The sequence below is a fragment of the Manacus vitellinus genome, unplaced genomic scaffold, assembly GCF_001715985.3.
Source record: "Manacus vitellinus isolate BGI_N305 unplaced genomic scaffold, ASM171598v3 scaffold_25_pilon, whole genome shotgun sequence".
NCBI lineage: Eukaryota > Metazoa > Chordata > Aves > Passeriformes > Pipridae > Manacus > Manacus vitellinus.
In genome coordinates, this window is record NW_021939882.1 from 8,245,595 (window position 1) to 8,259,798 (window position 14,204).

The 14,204-nt window shown below is 40.7% G+C and overlaps 1 protein-coding gene across 1 annotated transcript in view; it reads left to right on the forward strand.

Moving 5' to 3' along the window:
* Window positions 1–14,204, forward strand: part of TENM2 (teneurin transmembrane protein 2) — a 489,523-nt gene that overhangs the window by 433,401 nt on the left and 41,918 nt on the right. The window contains 2 exon segments of the mRNA XM_029960226.1: window positions 1,637–1,783; window positions 12,538–12,748. Of these exon segments, the coding sequence (XP_029816086.1) occupies window positions 1,637–1,783; window positions 12,538–12,748 (358 nt within the window).

Sequence of the window (14,204 nt, forward strand, 5' to 3'; positions counted from 1 at the left end):
TGGCTTTCTGAACAGGTTTGTAGAAACACACAGCAGCCTAAATTAGTGATTTCTGGAGGGCTTCAGCCTTTCAACACTAGCGGGAAAGCTGTGGTAACTTGACCATTTCTTCTGTTCCCTGCTACCTACAGAGGCCAAGGGGCACAAAGGTGATATCCTGTCATCTTAGCCTTTCTCCAGTGCTGCACATCTGAGGCGGTGCTGTCAGGCAAAGAAAACATATTTGTTTGTTTTCAGGGTATTTCTCGCTGCTACCTTCCTCACTCACAATTGATGAGAAGAGTATCCACAGTCTGGTAGGGTGCCCATTAGTCCTTTTGTGCTCTTAAAATGCCTGGAGGAGTGGAATACTTAATTAATAGTCACAGCTTGGGGGCACGGTGTCAAATGTGAAGGACTAACCCAGCCAGGCAGTGAGAGCTGAGGGAGCTGCAGTGGGTCCCTGCATGTCTTGATTCCAACAGTGACTCATCACTGCTGGTGGAGAGGTGAAGCCTTGTGAACTGTTCTGAGGTAAAATTTCCTGTCCAAAAGTGGCAGCAATGAGATCTTTGTTCCATGTTCTCCAGTGGTTGTAGAGATGGCAGGATCAGACTGTACTTTCAACTCAAACAAGAGCTTGTGAACATTTGAGATCCAACACCTATTGTCAATATGGCCACACAGTCTTCTGCTCAGAGTTGTGAAGAGGTGCTGTGAGAGACCTGCTGCAGGTCACTTAAATCTCTTCTGTCACCTCCACAGACAAATACATGTGCTTGTGAGGATTGGTACTGATGGATTTAGTTGTATTTACCAAGGCTGCAGTTTGGTTTCCTTACCCTTCTTCATAATGAATATTCAGTAAGGTACCAGTAGTGCCTCCTGAGACTCGTTTAGTTCCAGAAAAAAGCAGCTGAGGTATTCTATCACCTGTGGACATTTGTTAGAACGTTAGCATTTGTTAGCAGCTTAGCTAATTAATATTTTTGTTCCTATTTTGGCTCTTGCTATACAATAAGTTGTCATATCCATAATCAATTCAAAACATACATCTTTTGGGGGATATCTCCTCTAATGTGTTTTTCAGAAAGTGTGAAATGTTACATTCATAATACAAGTAAACTTAGCATTAAATAAGTAGGTAGCCTAAAACCACTGTCAGTGAAGGAAAATATTTTCAAAACTATTTATTTAAACTTTGTGTTTAGAGACAAAACTATTTATTTAAACTTTGTGTTTAGAGACAAAACTATTTATTTAAACTTTGTGTTTAGAGACAAAACTATTTATTTAAACCTTGTGTTTAGAGCCACTCTGGAGAATGATGCAATTGACAGTGCAAAAGCCCTCTGAGCATTGACGAGCTTGTTGAAGAAGACGTTCCCCCTCCCTATGTTGTGTGCAGGTAGGAGACAGATCTTCTGTCAGCAGACTGTCAGCTCGAGGTCTGAACCTTCACAGGATTTTTAAGGCATGTATTAGAGCAGGTAGGGATCCTCCTGCCCTTTGGCTCGAGCTAGATCCCCATTTGTCAGAGGTGTCCCCTTTCTTCACCAAGAGTGTTTGTCCCAGCAGCAGGACCTTTTTGTCTGCACAGTAACACTGCAGCGGGGTGGGTGTGCCCTGGGCTTACCTCCTGCGTTTGTCCTCCCAGATGGATGCCCGGACCTGTGCAATGGCAACGGGAGGTGCACGCTGGGCCAGAACAGCTGGCAGTGCGTCTGCCAGAGCGGCTGGAGGGGGCCGGGATGCAGCGTCGCCATGGAAACCGCCTGTGCCGACAACAAGGATAACGAGGGAGGTGAGCAAAGCCTTTCGATTCCCGGCCCCGAAAGAGCAGAGGGTTGCACACACCTGCCTCGGGAGTCACTGCTGTCAGCGGTGGTGTTACATTTCTCTCCGAGCAGAGGAGAGGGAGGGAGCTGTGGCCATGGGGGGGACGTGGGGACCCACAGCTCCCGTGGCAGGGCGAGTGGGATGCTCAGTCCCACCCCACACCCTATCCCTCCAAAGATGGCTTTACTTTATCAAGTTTTGTAAGAGCCTTCCATGGTGTATTAGGCCATGCTGTCCCGAAGGCAGATCTAAGAAGTTGTGCCATCTAAACAAGGTTGCTTAATTTGCTCCTTCATTTGAAGCAACTTTCAATACAATGTCCTTAGTAAATTCTTTTTCATGTGCTCCTGCTCTCTGTTAAAAACCAAATATCAGACACAACTTTCGTCCTTGAGATTCCTTCGCTTTTCTTTGGCCAATGATTAATCTAAAGAGCACATCTGTTGTTTGCTGCTTAATAAATGTTTTATAACATTTAATGTTTTATAAATGTATTTCATAAAACTGCAAAGAAACATTTGGCTGCTTTGAATGGCTTCTTCTAGGGTAAAATTGTCATTAAGATGACTGCTTTAATTTTATGTAAGATTTCAGGGTTTAGAAATTGTTTGTAAGTCCCAAACTGAGAAACAGGGGGGTTTGGTTTTGATTACATGATATTAACCACATCTGAGTATCATCCACCAGTTTTAATATGAAAATCCTCTATTAGTTCCTTGGTTTCACATGATCAGGGCTTATGGAAGTATTTTAGAAGTGCTAAAGCTGATTCAATTTCAGAGAACTAGAACTTGATTTATAGCTGTAACTGAATCGTAAAGAGCAGAATCTAACTGCCAAGTTACATTATTGGCATTTAAATATATAAAAAAACCAAACACTAAACTTGTCCTAATATGCTCTGGGAGAAACTAAAAGGTGAACTGCTTAGATTTGCAGTTTTTACAGACTTTGAAGATTATAAAGGATAATTTGAAAATAGATGTATCATTACAGTGTCCTCAAAGCAAGGAATGACTTTGGAAAACACTATTACAAATACTGCAATAAGAGGTTTATTTATCTATCCAGGACATTATTCTGCACTTGTATAACAGACAGGCAAACAGGGGAAAAAATGACCAGTGAGACCGTTCAGCTGTTCATCCTAATGTAAAATTGCAGAATTCTAAAACTCAGTTCACAGAAGGCAAATGGTAATTCATTGAAGGCAAAGAATACATAGACTATGCCATACAATAGACATCTAATATTATGTATTACTAATTAATGCAAAATCCTGTATTCCATTACCATGCAGGGTGCATGGTTTCTGGTTTACCACAGTAAAGCACCTCAAAAAGAAAACAGATTGGTGAGGCTGAAGGCTGGAAAGATTTAGGGGAGAACTCTTCAGATGTTCTCAAGGCTTGCAGGTTGAAGTCATTTTTTTCCAGAGACTAGAGAGGTTATAGCTCATCACTTCTTGTGAGTGTAAATAGATTGAAAATTTATGCTTGTTCCAAGGTCCAGATAACCTGAGAAGTCCCTTTGACCCACACATTTTCACATGGGGATTTTATGATAAAGGCAGAAATGAATCCTCTTGTCTTTTGACCCTGAGCTCAGCACTTTAATTCAGCAGTCATTCCTGCTCTCCCATGGTCTCATCCTTACTGTGTTTCTATAGAGTGCTTGTATGAGGGAGCTCAGGTGCTGTTCCTCCACACACTTGCCAGGTATATCTGAAAAACCAAAGACACTTGAATTTTGCCACCCCATGTGTTGTACCTGGCACAGGCTGAGTTACCCACAGGCTGTGGCACTGCAGAGCTCTTCAATCTCTCTCGTGCCCTGGTGATTTTTGCTGTTGCAGTTTGCTTGATTATATTTTGAGTTTCAGATTTCATTGAGACAGCGTGGGGTCCTTTCCAATATGCACTGTGAGGACAGAGCCATTGTCATCACCATCAGTTTGTCAAACTGTCACAAGGGCTACAACAAAACTCAAATATAGCATTAATCACTTAATGCTTAATATCTCGGAGTGCAGTTCTGCCTTTGCCTGAGCTGTACTGCTCTTTATGTGTCTGGATCACCACACACCTGGCCAGGAATGTGTCCTGTGACCTGTGTGTTTGTAGGGGAGCATGCAGGAATGGAGAGGCTGGAAGGGATGTGTGCTCTCTGCTTTGAACTGCACCTTTACATTATTGTGACTGTGTTTAGAAAGGAACAGACAAAATTAAGTTTTCTCATTAGACAAAGCTGAAAACTGTACTATGGGAATCAATGCTGAAGATCCAGATAGTTACCAGAACCCCAAGTTTCACATAAAATGCAAGATTATTGGAAGTTAAAGAAATTGCCTCTCCTTCCAGTCACTCTTTTCATTTGAAACTCAGCTGAGTTTATTTGCAGCAAAATGTTGAACTCATTTGCTGCTCCATTAGCAACACTGCTCTGTTAACATAGGCAGGTAGTTCTGGGGTAGTACTGAAGATGCAAGCTGTTCTTTCAGAAGGCAGTAGGGTTGCTAAAAACACTTTTTTTTTTCCTAAATGGGGTCCTTCTTCGGACAGCTGAACCTCCTTCCTTTCTGTCCATCTATGTATGTTGTAAAGTGCAGTTCCTTCAGCATGTCACTGAAAGGGAATTATCATTTTCTATCTTCCATTTTTCCCCATGTGGCAGCAACTCCAACATATTTTGGAGCTCTCTCCCTGTTCAGCCATTCCTATTGTAATTTGTATCTAACAATCAGATTCAAAGGCCTTGGGCCAAGTCTTCATTTCATGGATGTCAGGAAGAGCATTGCCACTGACTCCAGAGGGATTCCCATTTGTCCTGCTTTGTCTTATTATCTGCCACAATGCAAACTCCACACTGTAGTTCAAAAAGAGAAAAATGAAAGATTATCCTTAATATTTTCTTTCTGTTTTAGTTTAATGCTCTTTAGTTGGTTTATTCCTATAAGGGGCAGATGTGTCTTTGTCTCGTTGAGACTTAAAAATCTTCATTTTAAATGAAATGTCAGTGTGGATTACTCACATAAATAAAATGTGATTCCAGAGCAGAGAGAGGAGAGGTGTCCAAAGCTGTTTTATCCTCCCAGGGCTGTTCAGGTGGAGCTGGGCATGACCTGAGGTAGCACTGGACCTGCATTTGTCCTCACCATCACAGGTCAAATAGAGATATAGGCTTAACAAGGTCTTCATCCTGGAAGTGTTCAAGGCTGGGCTGGACAGGGTTTGGAGCAATCTGGTCTAGTGGAAGGTGTCCCTGCCCATGGCAGAGAGGTGGAAATAGATGGTCTTTAAGGTCCCTTCCAACCCAAACCATTCTGTGATTCTATAATTCACTATAAACCTGTTTATGGTTACTATGGTGCTTTGCTGAAAAAACTTGAAAGTCTCTTATTTATCTGTTTATTTATTTATTTGTCTTTAAGGCCGAAGCCTGGCTGAAAAGGAGGAGGATTGTGGCACTGACTCACTTCTAAGATCTCTTTAAATTGGAAAGTGCTTCTGCTTTCCAAACCATGTTTGGCTTACACAATTACACTGTGGCCACTTCTAAAGCCAATATCTCTCCTTAACCAGTCCCTCAGTAACCTAATCATTATTAAGCATCTTTTGGAGGGCTTAGAAATAGCTTTATTTTAAGACCTATAATTGTGCTTACAATATATAATCCCCCCAATAGACACATATAACCCATTTAATTCACTGTGGATTTATTTTAGGAAATTAAGGCATTACAGATGGTATTTTGAGGAATGGGAGAGGATATGCTACTTTTTAAATTCCTGTTTCTTTTGACATACTGCATAAGGAAATCTCTGCAGTGGCTCTTTATACCCATCTTTTTGCAAAAAACTGTTTTATCATAATTTGCTTGTTCCTAAATTGAAAAATGTTTTTAGTATCTCCTTAAATTGTGTGTGTTTAACTAGATTTCACCTTAGACCTTATAGTGCCTCCAGGTACATTAGACAATGTAATGCATAGCAAAACTCATATATCTTTTCTAAAGAATATTTTCATTAGGTATTGGATGCAGCTCATGCCCATTATGTTTGAGGGGTCTGTTCTGAGCATCTTGGGATAATTTGGGAGAGATATTTAAGAACCCTGGCCTCTGCAGAAGCAACCCTGCTAGGAGCCCATATTACCCACTGGGGTTGCTCTTTCTAGGCTTTTCTTTTCCTTCTTTCTCTCTTCTTTCACTTTTTGCATTTTTTAAAATTACTCATTTTTATACTTTTTTATTGCCAATACAGTTGTGTAATCTCAGAGAAAGAAAAACAGAAAATAACCAAAATTTTGCTAAATTGGTTTGTTTCAGATTTGATCAGGATGGAGAGGACAGGTGCAGGCAGGTTAAAAAATAAAAAAAAGAAAGAAATAAAAAAAAGGCTTAAATGCAATCACTGCTTATTATCACTTCCCAGATCACATTTCTCCTCAAAATGTAATTATCTGGACTAAAATTGGGAGGGGAAGGAAAGGAAGCAACCCACAGCAGTATAGAATACTAAGCTAAATAGAATGAGGAGTTTCTTATTTGTTATGCAAAGTGGGACATTCTTTTTAAAATACATTTTACTTTATTTTCCACTTGGCTTTCCAAAGAGAGATGTGCATCTCTCAGAAGGCAAATTTTGCCCTTCGGTTTGTTACTTTATAGCTGTAACCCCACCAAGAAGTACAGTTGGTGGTAATTCTGTTTGGCACAATACATTAAAGATAATGAATGAGAGAAAGTCAGCGATCTGCTCCAGTATGAAATCTCTTCAATTCACGAGGAAAATACATTTCTAGAGAAGTTCACTGTCAGGACAGTGCACTTGACTGATTGAAAGGCTGTTTATTTGAGTTGTCTTAGAAAACTCATCTCTGAAATTAGACAGAAGGAAAATAGAAGGAAAAGAGAAGTGTCTTCCTGCAATAAACATTTAGAAAAAAATTGCTTTTAGAAAATTACAAATCCTTTGACTTGATACTGCATCAGGCTCGTGACATTTAAGATAATACAAGTATTTCGCAGCACAAAAGCAAATCATGTAATTTAGCTTGCCTCAACAAGCACTGTCTCAGCGGGGGTCTCTAATTCAGCACAGACAAAAGATTTTATGAAGTTCTCAATATAAATACCCAGAATACTCTTGGCGCAGAAAATACCTTCCCAGAGCCTGCACAATAGTCAGTTTTAGAGCATTAAACGCAATCAGGAGTTGAAATCTGCTGGGGGTGGGGGCCAGGGTGAGTCATGTGGGCTGGGGTATAAAATGGGTACCGAAACTAGACATTATGTAAGTTTGACAAGAGCTAATGAGTGTGCCTGTGTGGGATTCTGTTAGAACTTGGTGTCAGCCTCTAATCGCCTTTGCACACATTAGCCAGCTTATCCTGCCTCTGCCCCTCACGGGAGGTGTTCCCACAATAACGTGCTCTTACAACCCGTGGAGAGGAGAAAGCAAGAAATTCAGTGGCTGCAAGTTCCGTGGTTTAAAAAGGCCTTGGTGTCCGTGTAGGTATCTGTGCACCCCGGGGCTGAATAAATGTGTTTTTTCAAGATTGCTTCTTGTCTTGGAGCTGTCTGGGTCAGCTTCACTCTGAGCAAGGTGGGGTTTGGAGCTGGAGCATCAATAATCCACTATCCAGGGATGCTGAGAGACCCCCAAGCTCTCAGGGTGTAGCTGGAGCTACACCTGCAGTAGGTTCTTCCAGCTCAGGAATGAGGGTTTTCCTGGCTGCCAGAGCTCTGGGCAGCACAGGGATCCTGAATGGACAAGGGAAGTGGGCCTGGTGCTTGACCACTTTGATATTCCAGGGTGCTTTAAGGCATTACAGGTGGTATTTTGAGGAATGGGAGAGGGTACATTACTTTTTAGGTTCCTATTTCTTTTGACGTATTGCACGAGGAAATCGCTGCAGTGGCTCTTTATACCCATCTTTATACCCTCATTGTGGAGTTTTTGGAGGCACAACCAGCATTACACAGAATCCAGGTTAATTCTTCTTCACCAAAATTTGGGATTTATAATCCAGCTTTTCCTGAAAGGCAGCTTTGGTTACAAAAATACTCTGTTGTGCTCGCAGTTAGCTATAAAAGGCAGTGGTATAATGGAGAGACTTTCCAGTTTGGCTATTTGAGGAAACAGGGCTGGAACAGGAATAGAAGCATTTCCTTTCTTGTTAGCACCAGCAACTTCTGAGGAATTATTTTGAATGATATATGGCAATATAGCTGACAGGAATTAGATCAGGCCTGAAAAGTGTGAAAATTTGGGTTAAATATTAGATGAAACTTCCTGGTAATAAGATACACTGGGCTGTGGCATAGCCAGCCTGTGGAAGCAGTTCTGCATGCAATTTTAGAGCTCAATTAAAATATTTCTGTGTTGGCAGAGAGAAGGCCTACTCTTTTGATAATCTGATAGAGCATCTCTAATTCTTTCACCTTGGGTATATTAATACTGCACATAATTAAAATCGGATCATGATAAATTAACTAATTTGCCCTTAGAGTGATCAAAGACCCTTTTGCCCTCAGGGTTCGTAGTAGCTGCTGTTCCCCCCCCACTCCTCCCCACCTCCATTTTAATCATCAGTCTGAAATGTTTATTGGAAAAAGAAAAATTTCCAGGAATTAGGCTGTGAAAGTCCCCGGCTCCTGCAGCTAGTGAAGTGTAAGGATGCCCTCTGCTGAGCACGGGCTCAGGAGTTTTGGGTTGGAAACAGAACTGTCCCCTGCTGGGTACAGAAAGCATTTTCTCAAGCAGCTGGATGTCAAGTCATAGTTCACTCATTTTAACCTGCATCGTGAATTGAACCTGAAGCACAACCTGCAAGTGTTTGAGGAAGTGTGTAAACTAAAGCTAATTTACTCACAGGGGTTTAACAAAACCCCAATAGCTCAAGCATCAAGTTTCTGCAGAAAGGTGTAGCTCAGTTCTGGAATCCAGTTGCCTGGAAGTGGTGAGAAGTATATTCAGTGGTGAAGGAAAACTGATGCTGAGAGGTTCTAAATACATTAGCAGTAAAATATATCACTATTCCTGCTGAGAGCTTTTTAGTCCTTGTAAGGATGGTCCAGAGGAACACAATAATAAAGCCCTCTCAAATATGGCATGCACAAGGAGGTTAGTCTGCTTACATGTAATGGTTTAAAGTTTTCTTTTTGCTGTATAGCAAAGTCTGCCAAGAAACCTGTGGAAAGTCAAGAAATGTGTGTATCCATCAGCAGAAGTGAAGTCTTCATGAGGAATACTATGCCACTTGCTTGGTTTCTGAAAAGATTTGAGAATTAAGAACCATGAACAGCAATGGAGAGTTAATCCTGTGCTGCCAGTTTAAATCAGATCAAAATTTCCTCTTTTCTTCTTCTCAGTTAAGGCCAAGTCAGGACTTCTTTCAGTCTGAAAGAAGTCATCTTAACTCCCTCTCCAGTCTCTTCCCTTGGGCATGCAGAGTTTCAGAGAGCTGCTAACTGCCCACTTCAAACTCAGATATGTATGCCATGAAAAGCAGCAATATTTTGGGGAGGCGAATGGTGAGGGTTTTGTCATTGAATTAACTGTGTAAATAATTCAGCATACCTGAGGAAATCTGGAAGATGACAAGCTCTGAAACATATATTAAAAAACAAAGTACTGAATTCTAATTAAAATTCATGCTAATGGCAGAGTTTCTCTTACAGAAAGTACATTTTTTTCTAGCCCTTGTTTAAATCAACTGAGTCTAATGCAAATAAATGATTTTGTAACAATTTACTTCATATGTAACGGTACAATATGGCTGGAAAAACGGGCTGATAGAAACCTCATGAAGTGCAAGGTCCTGCACATGAGGAGAAACAATCCCAGGCACACATGTGTGCTGGGAAACACTTCTTTGTGCAGTGAGTGAGCACTGGAGAAGGTGCCCAGTGAGCTTGTGGAGTCTCCAACCTTGCAGATATTCAAAAGCTGTCTGAGCATGGACCTGAGCAGTTGGTTTCTGGTAGCCTTGCTTGAGCAGGGGAATTGGACCAAATGACCTCCAGAGGTCCTTGCCAACCTCAGTCATTCTGTGATAATAGTCTGGATAGCAAATTAGACAAACGTGAACTAAAAATTGATATTTGCTGAGTAACTGATACTTTCATGCACAGAGTCAGAGATGTGAGAGCAGCAAAGTCAATAATAGCAGCAAGTGTGAATGTGACCAGCACAGTGGTGTATAAGCCTTTGATACCAAGCAGCAGTGCCCGGGGTCTGTGCTGAACACACCCAGAACTCAGTGCTGCTGTTGCAACAAGCTGGATCTACTAGCTCATGAGGTAAAAATATCCTGACTCCTGACTCCAACCATCTGGGAATAAATTAGTGCAGGGGAATATAGCCATATATTATAAGTAATAATGTTCTAAACAAGAGAATTGTGTATATTTGTTATGCTCTGTGCCTGTCTTTTCTAAATAATGTTGCAGCCAGCTGAAAGTGTGTGGGTCTGAATTCACATAACTGCACTGAAACCTTCTTACATGAGAGGCATCACAGGCAGGTTTCTCCCTGGTGTTGAATGGAGACGTTTCCAGCCTCCCAGGTCCTGAACTGGCAATTCAGAGCAGTTTGATTGCCTGCTTGATTGTTTGTGAGATAACGGTGAGATTGGCAGTGGCAGGGTAATTTACTGGAGATTGCAATGTCAGGCGATATCCAGGGGGGCTCGTGAGCATGAAGATGTGATTCTCATGACTGACAGGAGGCTGGGAGATTGATATGCCCATTCAAAGTTCGTGGTGTCATCAGAAGGGTTTGGTTACAGCATCCCATAATCTGCTACATGATGAGGTCGTTGCAGGCGTAACTTGTGCTCACCTCTAATAACAGGTACGGCAAAAATATGATGCAGCTTCAGCGTGTAAATGTGAAATTTATATCCTGTGTTTTGCCTCTGTTATTTCTGGTGTGTTGATAGGATTTTTTTTAGCCTGGTGGTCGTGTGAGTAAAAGAACTGAGTGGTCTAAACAGTGGGCAGCTCTAAGTTCATGGTTGTAGGGTTCTCACAAGCTGAAAAGGAATGCAGGATACTGAGAAAAAGTTCTCAGAGCTTAATAGGAAAAGTGCCTTGAGTTATACCCTGAAGCTCATGATGTCCTTAGAATGATTATATAAAGTGGGTGGAAAATGGACTGCAGCAAAACAGAAAATTCCTACGGCCACGTTGGAAAGGATCTCAAGATAAATGGAGCTCTTAATGTGAATAGGCGGCTGACCTTAAAGCAACATACAGCTCTCACAACAAGGTACTTTGTCTGACTTAAATGTCTTTGGAGGCCTGACTGAAACATTGCCAGCATACCTGGGCAATTTTGGTTTTAAATCAGAAACAGTCATTTTAGGCACACACAGTGGGTTGGAAATACAAGGCTAATTGTAAAATAAGAAAGTTTTTTTATAGTTTTGGGTTGTTTTTTTTTCTTTTGTTGTTTTTCCAGTTATCACTCTAGTGGTCTGTTGTGCATTTGAAAATCTTGAAAATGCATGAGTCATGATCTTACTGTAAGGTACTTTTGTCAGCTTCCCTACTGGAATGATCTCTATTTTGTATGGTGTTCAGTGTATGCCCAGGCCATATTTGTATTGAAAAAATCAGATTAATACACCTTGGGGAGACTCTGAAGGTTTACAGACATAAACAGATTGCAGATTGAATACCTGATTCTTGCTAGAGAAGATGAACAAATGTTACTAAATTGTTAGAAATGATAATGTTTTAAAATAAATGGTTATTAATTTTTAAATTACAGTAGAACTCCATTGAGAGAACATATTTCAGTTAAATGCTGATATCAAAGGAAAGGATGATGCTAGACTTGTTACTCTGTGTGCTAAAAACAGTCAGCTGTTATTTATCTAAGTATACAGATCGATCTTCCCATTGACTCCATTTTAATTTCTGATGTTGAAATTCTATTTTTTCTTAAAAATATATCTTAAAAAATATTCTTGATGGACAACCTGATATGTAATATGATGACTGAACCCACTAACTCTGACTGATCCTTCCTTGTCTAAGTATGCACACAAGTTCTGAGGCATCTGTGGGAGGTGGGAGTTCCAGCAGCACTTCCCTGTGAATTGCCAAAATGGCTACAATTTAATTTTTGTTTTACTTAGATAATGATAATTTACTCTGTGCCCCGATCTCCTTTCAGCTCCCCAAACAGAACAAATCAAATGAAACAGTGTAATTCACAAGACAAACAAAAAAACCCAACCAAACAAACAAAAAGGGGGAACAAAAACAAAACAAAACCCAACCAAACAAAATGAAACAAACAAAAAACCCTACCAGGCAAAGAACCTAAACAAAAAATCCTTTATTCCTACCACTTCCTTCTTCCTAATTCCAGGCTTTAACAGATTTCTCTGGGACTGATCCTCCTCTAACATCAGTGACTCTTGGGGCTGTCCTGTGCAGGGCTAAGGGTTGGGCTCGATGACCCTTGTGGGTCCCTTCCAAGTCAGCACATTCTGTGATTCTGTGATAAAATAATTGTAGGTGTCCAAGCAGTGAGCTCAAAAGCCTCATCCTCGTTGCACTGTTGGCTCCATTACCAGTTTTAGGGCACAGAGATGGTATGAATAGTAAGCTTGAAGTTTTTCCCAGTGCCTTCAGTTTTCCATCGGATATTACTACTCAACAGCGCCGTGCAGCTGGCTGAATATGAGAATTATTACCTTTCAGATGGCTTGGTGGACTGCCTGGACCCAGACTGCTGCCTCCAGTCCACCTGCCAGAACAGCCTCCTGTGCCGGGGCTCGCGGGACCCCCTGGACATCATCCAGCAGAGCCACTCCGGAGCACCCGCTGTGAAGTCGTTCTACGATCGAATCAAGCTCCTGGTGGGGAAGGACAGCACTCACATCATCCCAGGAGAAAATCCCTTCAACAGCAGGTAGCAGCTAGGAGTGTGACACTGGATCTGTGCAGTTGAGTTGTACGGGAGAATTTCCCCCACCGATTTTATTCGTGTTTTGACGTGAGATGCTGCTTTCAGGTGCTTCATGTTTGCACTGATCACACTATTGCAGTTGATGATGTGGGCTTTATTTTATAACACTGAGTTTTATTAGCATTTATTAGCATTTTAACATATTGGCAACACCTAGAAGAAGGTTCCTTCCACTGAGTAGGAGCTGCTGGGGTTTGTATTTTATGAAGACTGCAGTCTAGACCAAGTTAAAAGAGATTGCATTTTATTTAGTGCCATTTACACAAGTTTCAATAGTGGAATAACATTTCAAATAAATTTAAAGATACATTAACTTAGGGAGTTTTATTATTTATTCCTTATATAAAGCCATTTTACTTGTATCATCAATACATCTAAGTTTTCTTTTTCCTCTTGTTTTTTTTTTCCTAAGCTTGTTCTTCCTATGATTGTTAATTATATATTTGTAATGAATCTAAAAGCCAGCACATCATTAATTGATATTTGATGCCATTGTATGCTTAAAAGAAGATTGGTATTATCAATATTATTTAAATAGGTCTCCATGGAAAGATGCTAAGAAATTGATGAATATGTTAATTATGTTCATATCACCAAAGTTAAAGCTTAAGAAAGAACATCATTTGAGATAACGCCCAGAAGATTGGACTTCATTACAGAAAACTGTTTTCCCAGTCAGGATCCCATTACAGGCTTAATGGGTGATGTAGAGCAGGTCCCTAAATATTTGTCTGTAAAAAGAGGATCATAGTGTTTCTGGATACACCAGGCAGGTCTCCACTGTATTCATTCCTGTGCTGCTCAAACAGCACAATCATTTCCATATTCCATCAGGAAAACCCTGCTGGATCCTACTCTGTATAATATAGATTTTATGCTATTCTATAAAATACTCCATGCATACACACATGGAGTTGTTTGGGGAAAAAAAAAAAAGAAAAAAAATTGTTCTGTTTTCACCGAAATTTGTTGTGATCTTTTTTATCAGCTCCGTAAAATTAAGATGGGGGAATTCTCGCAATTTTCTGCAGGGTTGTGTGAAAAGGAAAACAAGGGAGAAGCTTGCTAATTCATGAGGCTGAATAATTTGTTCAAAAAGGAATACAGGCTATAGTATAAGAAGTAAATAGTCCACAGGCTGGTTGGTACAATGCTGGTCTATATGAGTTACCACCAGCAATGTTTCCTCAGGTAAAGAGAAGCCAGAAGTTTCCTGTTATCTACTGGATGCTGACCCAGCTCAAGCCATTGCCTCCTTAAGCTGTGTGGAATGAAAATGAGTGTATTCCCTGTGTCTGTATTCCACTACCATCTGATGATGTTTAGCTGTGTTATTAACATGATCCAACACTTCATTCTGAGATCTTCGAGTGTTTTACAGAAGGGGGTGATTATCATG